The following is a 16,975-nucleotide window of genomic DNA, read 5'->3' as shown; positions in this document are numbered from 1 at the left end:
TCGTAACAGATTATGTCTTCGATTGCATTCCATACTTTAGACTGCTCGATGCATTCGCTTTATGCCTTATTTTTTCAACGCATTTTCCATCATTATCTTAACATTCCCGCCAGGGGAAAATGAAGAGAAGTCAATCAGTATATTCTTACGAAAGATTTTGTATATAGCTCTTTCTTGAGTGCGTTCATATTTAAATGCAAAGAAATGAATAACAAATCGCAAGGTAGAACATATGATAAATACAATACAAAAAATCCAGTTTTCGTAGATGTTCTCTCTTAAGACTGCACCTCCAGTATTATTTCTGGCATTTTTACATCAGCTACAGTAAAAAATATTTCAAATGAAATTATGTGTCATGGTTCTCTATAAAACCCAACAATTTTATAGCTTTTTCAAAATAACCGTGGAATAATATTAACATATATTGCTGCTAGTAACAAGCATTCTCTTTAAAAGTTACATCTTAAAAAATATTGCCTTTAAATACTGTCTTTTGTGCAATTGTAATTATAAAAGGACATTATAATTATAAAATAATTAAATTTCATATTAGTAGGGCTGCTAATAAAATTTTCTGTACTTTCTGAATCAATTAAAGTGTCAACAGTTTTATAATTTATTGTAGCTATAACAACTGAATTTTTGTATTGAGTAAAATGCGAAACAACTGCAAGGTGAACTAATTGAATCTTTAGCACACCGGACAAAATGTTTGACGGCTTTTGTTCCAGTTTTACTGTTCTATTGTGAAAACTACCCGGCAACGACGGGATACTCAGCATACACACATGCATGTATATATATATATATATATATATATATATATATATATATATATATATATATATATATATATATATATATATATATATATATATATATATAACTAAGCAATCCCATTCACAGCAAAATGCATAGATTTCATACCTTTCAGTAGCGTTATTTTGTCCCCATATGAATGAAAAATATTTGAGAATTCATAAAAAAAAAAACCCCGCAGCATTCATACATCTTTCTATTAGCGTCCAGATAAAGAGTATCATGACAACTGCAATGACCATGTTGTAAAAGCCCGGATAACGCATCAGGGGAATAAGTCATTTATTGTGAACTGGAGAGATTATAATACATTTGAGAATGTCACAATTCTATATTGTGCTATATTTCAATATAATGCTATATTGTATCATGTGACTTGAGTTCACGTACAGTTGAAGTATAGTATTCTCTTATAAACTTGTATTAAAAGCATTTTATATGCTTTTTTTTCTTCATAATTTTCAATGGCAGATATCTTTTAAAAACAACAATCTTGGTTTAAAGCCAGAAAGCCTGAATAAAGTCTGTGATGGATTTTGATGATTGTTGCTTACGATTTACCAAAGAATTAACCTACAAAAACGATATGTTTTCGTATAGTGTAGAATGGGTCTTAAATTTATGAATGTAATCAGTTACTACATGGTGAAATATATTCATAAAGGTTTGTAGAAATATACTTTATTATTTTATTTTTGTATCTGGTTTCCAGGATTTTTTTATGTAAATTCAGGTGTTGAAACATATATTGTTGTATCCGGTGGAGGATGGGACAATTATATCAATAATAAATATACGCGTTAGTTTTATTTAGTTTCTTATTTTTCATTTGTCAACTGATTTACCATTTAGCCAATTAACTAATCGATTATTTGATTAATAGTTCGGCTAGGTTTATCAAAGTCCTTTCATCACCATTTACGACTTCATCAATAACATGCTCCCCCCCACACACACCAGGTCTACTCCAAGGCCTTTGCAACATGGAGAGCGTAATTCTAACGATTCTCTTTATCTTGCTGCTAATAGAAAGGACTATGAATAACGTATTTCTTGTGGTGAGAAGGTTCATAAACTACTAGACTGCTCTGCCAAGGAATACTTTTTAATTTTTCATTTGTAAGGGGACTAAAGATCGCTAATGAAACAGACCTGGAGTAGAAAGGGCATGTCATCGATGAATTCACGAAGGATGTCGAAAGAACTGTGATAAACCTAGCGAAATAAGTGATTGACCGAACAATTAGTCAAACAATCGATTAGTTAACTTCTTAATAGGTCAGCCAATTCACAAATAAAAATTGATAAAGAACTGAAATAGAACAAATGCATGTGTTTATTAGGGGCATAATGACGGTTCATAGATACAACAGTGCATTATTATTAAGACAACTATTTAATTCAAATCGTAAAACCAGAAAAATGCTGCTAAGCATTTTATCCGGCGTACTAACGATTCTTGTTTCTTTATTGCCCACAAAGGGCTAATCATAGAGGGGACAAACAAGGACAGACAAAGGGATTAAGTCGATTACATCAACCCCAGTGCGTAACTGGTACTTAATTTATCGATCCCGAAAGGATGAAAGGCAAAGTCGACCTCGGCGGAATTTGAACTCAGAACGCAGCGGCAGACGAAATACCGCTAAGCATTTCGTCCGGCGCGCTAACGTTTCTGCCAGCTCACCGCCTTAAGATCATCATCCTAGAATGATGCATGAAGAAAAACCCTGGGGCCGAGGTCCAGCTAGAATAAAATGGAAGGGAGTCATGAAAAGAGATACTGAAAGACTGATAGTTATAATGGATTGGTGAGATGCCCACTTCTCTCCCTTTTCTTCTCTTTCTCTCTCTGTCTGTCTCTGTCTCTCTCCCTGACACTAATTCATTCCCTATCTCTCATACGCACACAACATACTCACACTAATAATATACACTTTCTCTCACACTTCCTTTTAGACAATACTGTATACAGAGTATATACTAGAACCCTGTAATGATTAAAATTCGTCACTTAAAGATCTTATCTTCGAAAGGCTTGTTGACATATGTCATAGAAGGTATAGCATTATGTAGTTTTCATTTGTTTCACATTTAAATATATTCATAAAATATTCATGCATTGTGCTTTATGAAGGGGCTTGTTAATTCATGTGTCTGTATGTGTATAGGCATTGTGTGTTTGTGAGTGTGTGTGCGTGCGCGCATATGCAAATATGTCATTGGATTTTAGCCAACAATGTAAATTATAGACAGATGCAGACAACTTGTCTTTATAATTAATATCTTCGTTAACAGAAACAGAAATATCACCTGAGCTAAATTAGAACTTGTCTTGAAATTTTATAGAAGTTTTATTAGCAACCGAGTTCCCTCTATAAATTCTTATTAACTTGCAATTGCTAAGGGCTAAAATAATTCCAATAAACTGATTTGCGTATATAACGCATTCTAGAGAATTAATTCAAGTATTAAATTACAGATACGTCAATTACTTGTCTTTAATTAAAGATAAGATGTGTCTGGTTGAGTGCAATCCCGCCCCATACCATGATGCTTTGCCCCCCCCCCCCCCATAAATCTCTCTCCACCACACAGCCATCGACATGACGTTCATTTCTTCTTCTCCAAACCCTAGCTCTGTCATCTGCCACAGAAATGCAATATTGACTTTCGTCATAGAAGATTACAGTCCTCCACTGCTGATATTGCCAGTTCTGACGTTTTTGAGCCTACTGCAGACGTGCCCGTCGATGAAGATCTGTAAGGATGGGGCCCCTAGCCGGAAGTCACGAAGACAGATTGAAAGATCTCAGCCGGCGGCGAACGGTCTCTGCAAAAATGGGTCTGTGGCGAGTCCCTGTGGTCTGCCTAGCTGATTCCGTTGCCATCTGGAATCGGTCCTGCAAGTGCTGTTTGTTGGTACAGGTGACGATCTTGACGTGCCTTTGTAACCCTTGGTGGGCCACTGTATGAACGACCATCCGCGCTGTTTGTGACATTGTATCATTCTTTCAGCCATTCAGTTGTCCGAATACTGCAGTTCAAATCTCTAGCAATGGCCTATGGACGTTGACCAGCAGGGACACGTCCGATAGCTTGCTCCCTCTGATTTCGTGTGTTTGGCATACTTCCTGCATTCAGGAAATGAATGATTTCTTTATTGCTTACCAGAAACCAACACAGAGGGGTGACAATAAAAATACACTTTGGTGTCACGAATGATTATTACATTAAAATGACGATATTATAAAAAATTATGATATAAAATGGATGAAACACAAAACAATGGGACAATACAATGGAGTGGGAGCCCGGTCCGCTACTGAAGCCTTACCCTACTTCTATTGGTTTGAATCAGAAGGAGTCACTCATTTTCAACTCTCGCGCCATATCCTCCCATCTTTTCCCATATATATCACGTAACAGACACCTCTTCTCCAGTCTATTTTCCTTTTAAGATGGAAAACAAAAAGGCTCACTAGAGCGAGACCGGAGATGAAGGTGCATGTCGCTACTCCTTTCATTCGCATCTTCCACACCACCTCTTTTGCTATAGCAACCACAGCGAGAAAACAGACTTTTCCTTCTCGATTAAGGGAGGAAGGTGGAACAATCTTTATGATTGACTCGGGGGACAGTTGTACTCTTCCAAGACATGACAGCATTTGTTCGACCTAAACCCACATTTCCGATATTCTCGAGCACTGTACAATCGCGTGCAGAACGGTTTCGTCGTTCTGCTCGCACCTTGGGTACGTGGGCAGGCAAGAAGCACCATGCTTTGCGAGTTTATCGCGAATTGGTAAAGCTCCTCGGTAACATTGCCAAGCCAGAGACTTTTGGAAATTATCCAAAGGCCCCGGCCCCAATGTCCTTCGGAACAGGTCGGCGATAAAACATAACGAGGCACTAAGCACATGCAACCACCGCTTTTATCACACATTCAAATTCTATCACAAATCCAAATGCCAGAATGACCATACAGTACATTTCCACAATACCACTTAGGTAATCCCAATAACCTTATAAATCTACATTCTAACTTCTAATCCCTATCTAGTTTCTCACATGTACAACCATCTGATTGTAGTTGTATGTATGCACATACACCCATGTGGGCGTGTATATGTATGAGTGAGTGTATGCGTATATGTATATATGTAGGTATGTGTAAATATACGTATGTATGCAAGGTATATATGCCTGCGTATACAGGGACAATGATACATGCAGATGCACATATACGTGAGTGTGTATGTGTGCATATGCATGCGAGTAAGGATTGTATGTGTAACATGTCTGATATATACATGTATATACATCTTCACATATATTTTCTTATATTACTAAGCACTGAACTGCTGAACATAAATTCCTTAATTCTTCATACTACTAACCCATCTCTCTGTCCCGTTGCGAAAGAGGTTATATGGAAGACCAGAATGAAAGGTATACTGTCAGACACCATGACCTCTGGCACCGCCCTAACGAACTTCTTTAGATTCCATCTGAAGAGGAAGGTGGAGCTAGAGAAAAGGTGTCTGACAGAGTCTGTATTAAAAAAAAGATGGATGCGTGTCGCTCGGATGCTGGGTGTGAAAGGCCCTGCATGAACACGCCACGATCACCTACCAAAAGGTTGCAGCTAAAATAACAGGGCCCGTGGGGTCTGCTATCCTGTTCTTTTATCTTCATTGTTTACTTTGTTTATTTGTCCTTGTTTAATTTTCATTGTAATTTCATTCCTTTGTAAATAACTCATATCCGATTTCATTGTAAAAAGTTCCATGTTGACTCCAAACATTGTATTGTCCTCATCTGTGTTAATCCATATGGATAATAAAGAAATATACACTTAGACTCTATCACTACACATTTGTCATTCCTTTACCTTTTACCACCACCACCCATTCCTTCTATCTTTTTAACACTATAATACCTTTCTCACTCTTCCACCCTTCATCTCCTCACTCCTACTTTCAAATTATCTTCACTGACCACTGACTGTTCTATATCTTCATTTTTCTTTTTCTTTTTTCGTTATTTCCTTTATCCCTCTCTTCAGGGTTTTTTATATTTTCTATTATTTTGTTATTATTTTATTACTTTTCTTCTTACTTTCTTCTCCTTCTTCTCTCACTTTTCTCTTCTCTTTTTTCTCTTTCTTCATTCCTCTCTTCCTGTTTTCGATTTGACCCTACTAATACACTCCCTATTTTTAGGTCACTTTAAGTAAAAAATCTTTGACTCTACAACACTGTGTATAAATTCTGTACTTGGAATGATCAAGTTTAAAAACTGCTGGCTCTCACTCATAAGGGAATCTTACATTGCGTATAAACTCTATATTTGGAAGGACCCATTTTAAACTCTGTGGGACTTTACTCATAATGTATTAGAATCCTACATATATATCATTCTACCTAAAAAATGGATCAATATCCCTACATATCTTGCATCTATTTTTTTAGTATCACTTAAAATTAAAGCCCATCAGTAGTAACTATTCTATCGCTTGATGGTTTGGATAAATCCCCGACTGTCAGTATATAGTATTTAATACAGATTAATGACTGATTCAGCAAAATGGTAATGTGAAAATTATAAAATAACGAAGGCAGCTATACACCTCTCCCACTCTGTCTGTCTCTGTCTCTCTCTCTCTTTCTCTCTCCCTGTATATATGTATATAGTTGCATGTGTGTGTGTGTGTGTGTTCACCTGGTAAGGTAAGGCATACCGAGTTATAATAAGATTATTGAGAGCTCAACTACTTTAATTTCTATTCACAGAAATTACCCTTCACAAAGCCGACTGGAAAGCAATCGAGTATCATTTGCGAGAGAAAATTACAATCATATAATTGCAGACAAAACTGAATTTCTTTAGAAAGAAACATTGGAAAATAGGTATTTGCTTCTCTCGGTGATCAAACTACTACTACTACTACTACTACTACTACTACTACTACTACTACCACACCACCACCACCACCACCAAAACCACCACCACCACCACCACCACCACCACCACCACCACTACTACTACTACTACTACTACTACTACTACTACTACTACTACTACTACTAATAATAATAATAATAGTAATAATCCTCTACTAAAGGCACAAGGTCTGAAATTTGAGGGGAGATGGTAGTTGATTGCATCGACCCCAGTATTTCACAGGTACTTAATTTATAGACCCCGGAAGGATGAAATGCAAAATTGACCTCGACGGAATTTGAACTCAGAGCATGAAGACGGGCGAAATACCGCTAGGCATTCTGCCCTGCGTGCTAACGATTAATCCAGCCCACCGCCTTAGTTTGGCAGAATCGTTAGTACGCCGGATGAAATACCTAGAGGTATTTCGCCTATCAAAGGCGGTGAGCTGGCAGAAACGTTAGCACACCGGGCGAAATGCGTAGCCGTATTTCGTCTGTCGTTACGTTGTGAGTTCAAATTCCGCCGAGGTCGACTTTGCCTTTCATCCTTTCGGGGTCGATAAATAAAGTACCAGTTACGCACCGGGGTCGATGTAATCGACTTAATCCCTTTGTCTGTTCTTGTTTGTCCCCCTCTATGTTTAGTCCCTTGTGGGCAATAAAGAAATAAGAAGCGTTAGCACGCCGGGCGAAATGCTTAGCGGTATTTCGTCTGCCGCTACGTTATGAGTTCAAATTCCGCCGAGGTCGACTTTGCCTTTCATCCTTTCGAACTGGGGTCGATATAATCGACTTAATCCGTTTGTCTGTCCTTGTTTGTCCCTTCTGTGTTTAACCCCTTGTGGGCAGTAAAGAAATATGTATTTCGTCTTCTGCTACGTTCTGAGTTCAAATTCCGTCGGAATTGATTTACCTTTAATCCTTTCGGGGTCGATAAGTTAAGTACGAGTTGTGTACCGGGGTCAATGTAAGCGAATTACTGCCCCCACCCCCCAAAAAAATTTCAGGCCTTGTGCCTATAGTAGAAAGGATTATTATTATTCAAATACACACAACAAATTAGACTGTTGGAACAGAAAACAATCCTAATATCGGGCTACAACAAGTAACCTTAGATGCCGAGAACCCTCCTAGGTATCCTAGTTATCCCTAATAAAACTGTTTTCTGGAGCTGTACTAAACTGGGTTTTATGCATATTTCATCTATCCATCTGTTCAAATAGTTCCAGATGCATCTGTAACTACTGGGATACATTTTACCAGAACTTTCTATTTCTTACTTTCTAGTACTTTAATAGGTTCATGTTTATATCATTTATCAGTTCGGCAAAAGGGACCGATAGAATAAATACTAGGCTTACAAAGAATAAGTCCTGGGGTCGATTTGCTCGACAAAAGGCGGTGCTCCAGCATGGCCACAGTCAAATGACTGAAACAAGTAAAAGAGTTTAAAAAAAAAGGGTAAAAGAATGTAAGATGAAAGATTTCGTTTTATTCATTTAGACATCTAATTGTATGAAGCTAATGAAGCCCAGCATTTCGAGCTGAGTGCCGTTTGTGCTTAGGGAGGTGAGTTGCGGTGGTGTTTTTTTGATCTGAGTATAGCTTTAAATGAACCAAGGTTGGCATAACCTTACAGGAAGGTGCTCCCGCGGTCTTCATTCATCAAATCAACGCAGTTTGGTGAATGGTATCTAAGGCTGTGTAAGGCAGCGAGCTGGTAGAGTTGTTAGCACGCCGGGCGAAATGCTTAGCGGTATTTCGTCTGCCGTTACGTTCTGAGTTCAAATTCCACCGAGGTCGACTTTGCCTTTCATCCTTTCGGGGTCGATTAAATAAGTACCAGTTACGCACTGGAGTCGATATAATCGACTTAATGCGTTTGTCTGTCCTTGTTCGTCCTCTCTGTGTTTAGCCCCTTGTTGGTAGTAAAGAAATATGTATTTCTTCTGCCGCTACGTTCTGAGTTCAAATTCCGCCGAGGTCGACTTTGCCTTTCATCCTTTCGGGGTCGATTAAATAAGTATCAGTTACGGACTGGAGTCGATATAATCGACTTAATCCGTTTGTCTGTCCTTGTTTGTCCTCTCTGTGTTTAGCCCTTTGTGGGTAGTAAAGAAATAGGTATCTAAGGCTGTGTAAGGCAGCGAGCTGGCAGAGTTGTTAGCACGCCGGACGAAATGCTTAGCAGTATTTCGTCTGCCGTTACGTTCTGAGTTCAAATTCCACTGATGTCGACTTTGCCTTTCATCCTTTCATGGTTGATTGAATAAGTACCAGTTACGCACTGGAGTCGATATAATCGACTTAATCCGTTTGTCTGTCCTTGTTCGTCCTCTCTGTGTTTAGCCCCTTGTGGGTAGTAAAGAAATAGGTTTCTAAGGCTGTGTGGATGATTTATTGTCAGGGAAAGTTAGAGAGAATTGACAAATGTCATGAGGATTAATGTGGGTGCTGTTAGATGTGACAGTATCTAGGTCATTGGAATATAGAAGCACACACACACACACACGCCTGCACGCACACACAATCACGCATACACGCGCACGTGTAAATTTTATAGATTAATGATTTAATAAAAAGTAATCAGAGAAAATTCGAATATTATCGACAACTATTGAGTTTAGATATCGAGATTAGATAGAAACAAATAACTTGGAAATGAGCTTGAAAGATAAGAATTTAAAAGTCCATATATAAGGTTATATAAAAGAGGTATGTGTACGTAAACTGACCTACTTGTTTGTAACAGATACAGCGACCACCAAATACAAGTTTATTCCGTTAGTCTATTTCAGAACGTGAAACGATGCGTTGGGGTATCTGTTCGGCGGGGTTGATTGCAACGGATTTTTGCAATGCCTTACAGTGTTTGGATCCTTCAGAACACAAAGTAAGTACTATTTTTTTTTTTGTTTGAGTCATTTGACTGCGGCCATGCTGGAGCACCGCCTTTAATCGAGCAACTCGACCCCGGGACTTATTCTTTTGTAAGCCCAGTACTTATTCTATCGGTCTCTTTTTGCCGAACCGCTAAGTAACGGGGACATAAACACACCAGCATTGGTTGTCAAGAAATGCTAGGGGACAAACACAGACACACACACACACACACACACGCATATATATATATATATATATATATATATATATATACGACGGGCTTCTTTCAGTTTCTGTCTACCAAATCCACTCACAAGGCTTTGGTCGGCCCGAGGCTATAGCAGAAGACCCTTGCCCAAGGTGCCACGCAGTGGGACTGAACCCGGAACCATGTGGTTGGTTAGCAAGCTACTTACCACACAGCCACTCCTGCGCCTCTTAATAATCTTAATCTTTTATTTATTTTTTTTTACTTGTTCTAGTTATTGGACTACGGCCATGCTAGAGCACCACCTTGAAGAGTTTAGTCGAACAAATCAACTCCAGTATTCTGTTTTTTTGTTTGTTTGTTTGTTTCTAAGTCTAGCACTTATTCTATTGGTCTCTGTTGCCGAACCTCAAGTATACGGGGACGTAAACAAACCAACACTGGTTGTCAAGCAGTGGTGAAGGACAAATACTAACACGCACGCACGCACACACACACACACACACACACACACACACACACACACACACATACATACATACACACATACGCTGAGCTTCTTTTCGTCTACTAAATACATTCACAAGGCTTTCGTCGGCCCGAGATTATAGTAAAATACACTTGCTCCACAGTGCCATGCAGTGGGACTGAAACCGAGACTATGTGGTGAGGAAGCAAACTTCTTACTACACAAGGTCGACATTCTCTTTCATCCTTTCGGAGTTGATAAAATAAGTACCAGTTGAGCACTGAGATCGATGTAATCGATAAACCCCAATTCCCAAAACAGCTGACCTTGCTCCAAAATTTGAAACCAATATTATTTATTATCATTAGTGTACAATATTGGCAGAATCAGGTAAGTGGCGGGTTACTACCCTAGCCCTAACCCTAATCCTAACCCTATGCCACACAACCACGCTTACGCCCAAAATGTTTCTTATTTTCTTGCTTATTCCTTTTACTGTCATTACTCTTTTACTCTGTTACTTGTTTCAGTCATTTGACTGTGGCCATGCTGGAGCACCGCCTTTAGGCGAGCATATCGACCCCAGGACTTATTCTTTGTAAGCCTTGTACTTATTCTATTTTGCCGAACTGCTAAATTCCGGGGACGTAAACACAACAGCGTCGGTTGTCAAGCGATGTTGGGGGGACATACACAGACACACAAACATATACACACACACATACATACATATACATATATATGACGGGCTTCTTTCAGTTTCCGTTTACCAAATCCACTCACAAAGCTTTGATCGGCCCGAGGCTATAGTAAAAGACACTTGCCCAAGGTGCCACGCAGTGGGACTGAACCCAGAACCATGTGGTTCGTTAGCAAATTACTACCACACAGTCACTCCTATGCCTATATTTTGTCAAGAAATAAATGGCAACGAATTTAGAGACTATGTATTCTGTAATGTAACAAAGGTTGACAAGGATTTTTCACATAGGGGCTAAGACCCCAATCATAAGTAATCGAGTTCAATTATTTTCCTGTACTTAACTGTTATTTTAATTCATTGAAACTGAGAAATAGGAAATACAGATCTAACTCCCGGAGGAATTTGAAAGTAAATAGACGTAACTACATATAGTTTACCATTTACTCGCCACTTAACCGATTCTGCCAATATTAGTGGAGGCGCAATGGCCCAGTGGTTAGGGCAGTGGACTCGCGGTCGTAGGATCGCGGTTTCGATTCCCAGACCGGGCATTGTGAGTGTTTATTGAGCGAAAACACCTAAAGCTTCACGAGGCTCCTGCAGGGGGTGGTGGTGAACCCTGCTGTACTCTTTCACCACAACTTTCTCTCACTCTTTCTTCCTGTTTCTGTTGTACCTGTATTTCAAAGGGCCAGCCTTGTCACACTCTGTGTCACGCTGAATCTCCTCGAGAACTACGTTAAGGGTACACGTGTCTGTGGAGTGCTCAGCCACATGCACGTTAATTCCACGAGCAAGCTGTTCCGTTGATCGTATCAGCTGGGACCCTCATCGTCGTAACCGACGGAGTGCTCCCCCTCTGCCAATATTGTACACTAATGATAATAAATAATATTGGTTTCAAATTTTGGCGCGAGGTCAGCTATTTTGGGAATTGGGGTTTGTCGATTACATCGATCTCAGTGCTCAACTGGTACTTATTTTATCAATTCCGAAAGGATGAAAGAGAAAGTAGACCTTGGCGGAATTTGAACTCAGAGCGTTAAAGACGGACGAAATACCTATTTCTGTACTGCCCACAAGGGGCTAAATACAGAGGAGACAAACAAGGACAGACAGACGGATTAAGTCGATTATATCAACCCCAATGCGTAACTGGTACTTAATTTATCGACCTCGAAAGGATGAAAGGCAAAGTCGACCTCGGCGGAATTTGAACTCAGAACGTAACGGCAGACGAAATACCTATTTCTTTACTACCCACAAGGGGCTAAACACAGAGAGGACAAACAAGGACAGACAAACGGGTTAAGCCGATTATATCGACCCCAGTGCGTAACTGGTACTTACTTAATCGACTCCGAAAGGATGAAAGTCATAGTCGACCTCGGCGGAATTTGAACTCAGAACGTAGCGGCAGACGAAATATACCACTAAGCATTTTGCCCGATGTGCTGATTCTACCAGCTCGCCGCCTTTAATGACAACGAATATCAAGTTTCTGTTTCTATCGGGTACACAGTCTCTCTTTGTTTTTAATTGCTTGTTCCTGTGAATTGTTTATGCTTCTTCACGCAAGCTCCACGAACAAGGAAATAACGGTGAAAATAGAAGAGGAAACTAATGTAAAGAAAATTGCCAATATTACAGGTATCGTGTAGAAATAAGTTCTACAATAGATTAGTGTATGAGTTCGATATAATTTGATGACATCACAAACCTTGTTCCTCATGAAATCGATATAGCATCAGCATGATGGTAATTTTCTAACTAATAAAACATGCACACGTCTTCGCAATCGACTAATAGGTTACTAATCTAGACTGGAATAGAAAACGCAATATCTTAGAATCACCATATCATCTCGTCGTGCAATGATTATAACAGTCACGATAGCTAATTATATCTTCATGAACCAATTCAGCTTTCAGGCAAACCAATTGTTAAAATTTATGGAGTTACTGTTTAGAAATGTTCATCTTTACAAAGGTTTAATTTGGAAATGAAAGGAGTAATGGACACTTTATAGTCGGCAAGCGTTTTCTGCTTCTTTTGAAAACGCTCTAAGATCATTAATTTCTGTGAATATATCGCTAAAAAATAAAAAATAAAAGTGATTTATTCACCAAATTGTCCGTTGATTATTATTTAAAAAATTCTATAAATATATCAAACAGTTTGATGAAATGAACATCGTGGCTGCTTTTTGGCAAACATCGGTATTAGCCTCAGTATCTACCTCCAATAGTACTAATCAATGTCAAACAACAATAATCAGCGAACAATAATTCCTCATAGAGTTGAATATTTTCATTGACAACTGAACATATACCATCAAGACATGGCTGTCACCACTGCAGAAATAACACACACACACAGACCTACGCGCACACACATACCCACACATACACACACATACCTCCTTCTCTTGCACTCTCCTGTCTTTGAAAGAACTTTTTCTTCACCCATTCCCTTCCGGTCATTTCAATATGTGACCGCATGTGTATCGTTGGCAATTTTCTTTCTCCTTCCCTTCCTTGGACTTTTTCTTTTTGCTATATTTCTGACGAAGAGCTCCGCTCGAAACGTTAAATCCTCTTTCTTTCCTTCCTTTCCTAAGCGTCCAATAACACTATACTTGTTCCACGTCCTTGCGTTGTTGTGTTTTCTCTTGTTCATGTTGGATTAACTATAAATATTATTATATATATAGATATATATATATATATATATATATATATATTATATATAGATATATTATATATATATATATATATATATACACATAAGTCTAGTAATTTCATCGTTACTGAGTGGAAGTGTCCTGGTGACGGAGTAAAACTTCTTTTTTCTATAACAGTCAATAGAATTTTATCAATAAATCAAAAATAGTGATCTTCTTATAAAGTGGAACTTACTGGTCTTCGTGATGTGTAACACAATATTGTACGATGCAATCATGCTGTTATAACACAGTGTAGTAGCCTTCTGAAATGCCGAGAACAATGTTTTTCGAATTAAGCCTTATGTTGAAAGAAATATATAAACTTCGCCTCCCGACCAAAATACTTAGAATACAAATGAGACTTCATTCGAGAAGGTTTCATGGTTTCATTGCTTAAAGTTCTCTCCGGAGAAGCAATAAATGCACAAACATCATAATTGGCGTCAAATTTTATTCATCGGAGTCATTAGGGTATGGAAAATTTTCAGAATAGTCATAAATAATTGATGGAAAACAAGATGGCTAAATTTTATGTTCAATTGTACTTAATAATAGCCTGCCACTTGAAATGTGTCATACATAAATTGTATGAGAAATTTGCGTATATGAGACAGTTGCGTATATATGTATAATATACCTACTTACACATAGGCTAATACAGATGTATATATATATATATACAGAACCATATGAACTACTATAATCTGTAGTACCAAAGAGTTACTTGGTAATTTAATTATGCAAAATGTTGGTAACATTTCAAAATAGTCAACATTTTCAGTACGTTGTTTCACAGCCCATACAAGAATTGAAACCGCTCAAGTTGAAAAGACCTGATTTTGTTAATCATATTGCTTCAAGTTCATATTTCAGTATAATACTTATTTTATCAATCTTTTTCGTCGATCCGTTAGCCTACAGAGCACATGGAGACACAGCTAAAAAAAAGAGACAGATTTTACAGTGGCGCATATACGCGCACACCACACACACACACACACACACACATGCTCACACAGAGGCACTCGCACACACAAATATGCACACATACGTATACAGGGTGTTCGGATTAAATTTGACGATATTTATATCTACATTTTTCAGGAACAGTTTTATGCATTGGTGAACGGTCAACGGCGTTGGAGAACATAAGGACTAAAACTGTAGTTGAGAAAAAGTTAGCTAACATGGGGGATTGGAAAATATCTGAATATTGGAAAAAAAGTTACCTGTGTTATGATGATTCACGCCGGGTATCAAAATCCGACAACATGACTGCTGCTCAATGCTCTGTGAACACTGTAAATTCTGTAAGTGGTGACATAATCGTCATGTAAACGATGTTCCCCAAAACTGTCATGGTTTGGGGGTGTCTCCTGTCAGGGTGACATCATGCCGCTCCACGTATTTGAACAGGGCTTCAGACTAAATTCCGACGGCTATGTGAAGCTGCTGGAGACTGTAGTCAAACGCTGACTGGAAAGAGTTGCCGAGGGAGCTCATAAGTGTGGGATCAGGATTTGACTCCTTGCTGTATTCGGAAAGAATCGGAAGTAGTTGTCGGGGAATTTCTACGATTTCACCAGCCCCATTTTCTGGCTTCCTAATTCTCCCGATTGTAATCGCACGGCTTACTAGTGGAGGCACATGGCCTAGTGGTTAGAGCAGCGGACTCACGGTCGAGGGATTGCGGGTTCGAATCTCAGACAGGGCGATGTGTGTGTTTATGAGCGAAACACCTAAGCTCCGTGCGGCTCCGGCAGAAGGTAATGGCGAACTTCAGCTGACTCTTTCGCCACAACTTTCTCTCACTCTTTCCTTCTGCATCTTGCAGCTCACCTGCAATGGACCGGCGTCCCGTCCAGGTGGGGAACCTATACGCCAAGGAAACCGGGAAACCGGCCCTTATGAGCCAGGTATGGCTCGAGAAGGAACAAACAAACATGACTTACTACGTGTGAGGCGCGGTTAAGAAAGATACCAACTGCTCTGTCTGTAATACCAAGGCTGAGATGGTAGACAAGATCAAGGAGGTGTTCGAAGATCTTCCCAGGGACACTGATGAACGCATGAACCAGATTCCGGAGCCGTTTTAAGGCCGTGGTGGGAGCTGAGGGCGATTACTTTTGAGGAAACAGTTATCTCCCAGCCATAATCTAGTTGATGTTTTATGATTTAAAAAAAAAACAACTTTTGTTTTTGATTGAGATATAGTGCTTTCTTTTCCTTTTGTGCAAACCATCAGATTTAAGCCGAACACCCTGTGTGCGATTCTATATATAAAATATATATGTATGCGTAGATAATAGATATATATATATATACGCCATATATATTATATATATATATATATATATATAATATATATATATACATACATACATAATATACATACATACATACATACATACTACATACATACATATATATATATATATAATAGATATATATATATATATATATATATATATATATATATATATATATACATACATAAATACCTAACATACATACTAGCATCATACATACATACATAATACATATAGTATATATATTATAGTAATATATATATATAATATAGATACATACATAAATACATAACCTACATACATACATACATACAGACATACATACGACATACATACTACATTCTCTATCAATATATAATATAGATATATAATAATATATATACATTACATACCATACATACAGACATACATGACATACATACCTCCATAAATATATATTAGATATATCTATATATATATATATATCTATATATATATATATATATACATACATACAGACATAATACATACATACATACATACATACATATATATATATATATATATATATATATATATATATATATTATATACATATACATACATACATACATACATACATATATATATATATATATATATATATATATATATATATATATATATATATATATATATATATGTATACAACATACAATTTCAGGTTCTATATACCTACCTTAATTATATCGCTTGACGTTTCAGCTTGCATCCTCTGATTTTCAGTATGAAGAGTCACATACGCACACATGCATATTTTATAAATTTGAAGTTAATGAAGTCAAACCATGCTTCTGACATTAGAAAAGAGAATAAAGTGATGTACGATTCACCCTGGAGTCTCCTCTGTTATCTTTTGAAATTTATGGGATAAGAGAGGGGAGTATCCA

General features: G+C 38.0%; 1 protein-coding gene across 1 annotated transcript in view; it reads left to right on the top strand.

Moving 5' to 3' along the window:
- The first annotated feature begins 9,496 nt into the window (after positions 1-9,496).
- Positions 9,497-16,975, top strand: part of LOC115218279 (trans-1,2-dihydrobenzene-1,2-diol dehydrogenase-like) — a 37,424-nt gene continuing 29,945 nt past the window's right edge. Inside the window, exon 1 of the mRNA XM_036508320.1 lies at positions 9,497-9,663. Coding sequence (XP_036364213.1) covers positions 9,580-9,663 — 84 coding nt within the window. The 5' untranslated portion in view covers positions 9,497-9,579. The remainder of the gene's footprint in view (positions 9,664-16,975) is intronic.

Source organism: Octopus sinensis, linkage group LG13 (assembly GCF_006345805.1).
Source record: "Octopus sinensis linkage group LG13, ASM634580v1, whole genome shotgun sequence".
Classification (NCBI taxonomy): domain Eukaryota; kingdom Metazoa; phylum Mollusca; class Cephalopoda; order Octopoda; family Octopodidae; genus Octopus; species Octopus sinensis.
This window is presented reverse-complemented; position numbering and strand designations above follow the sequence as displayed.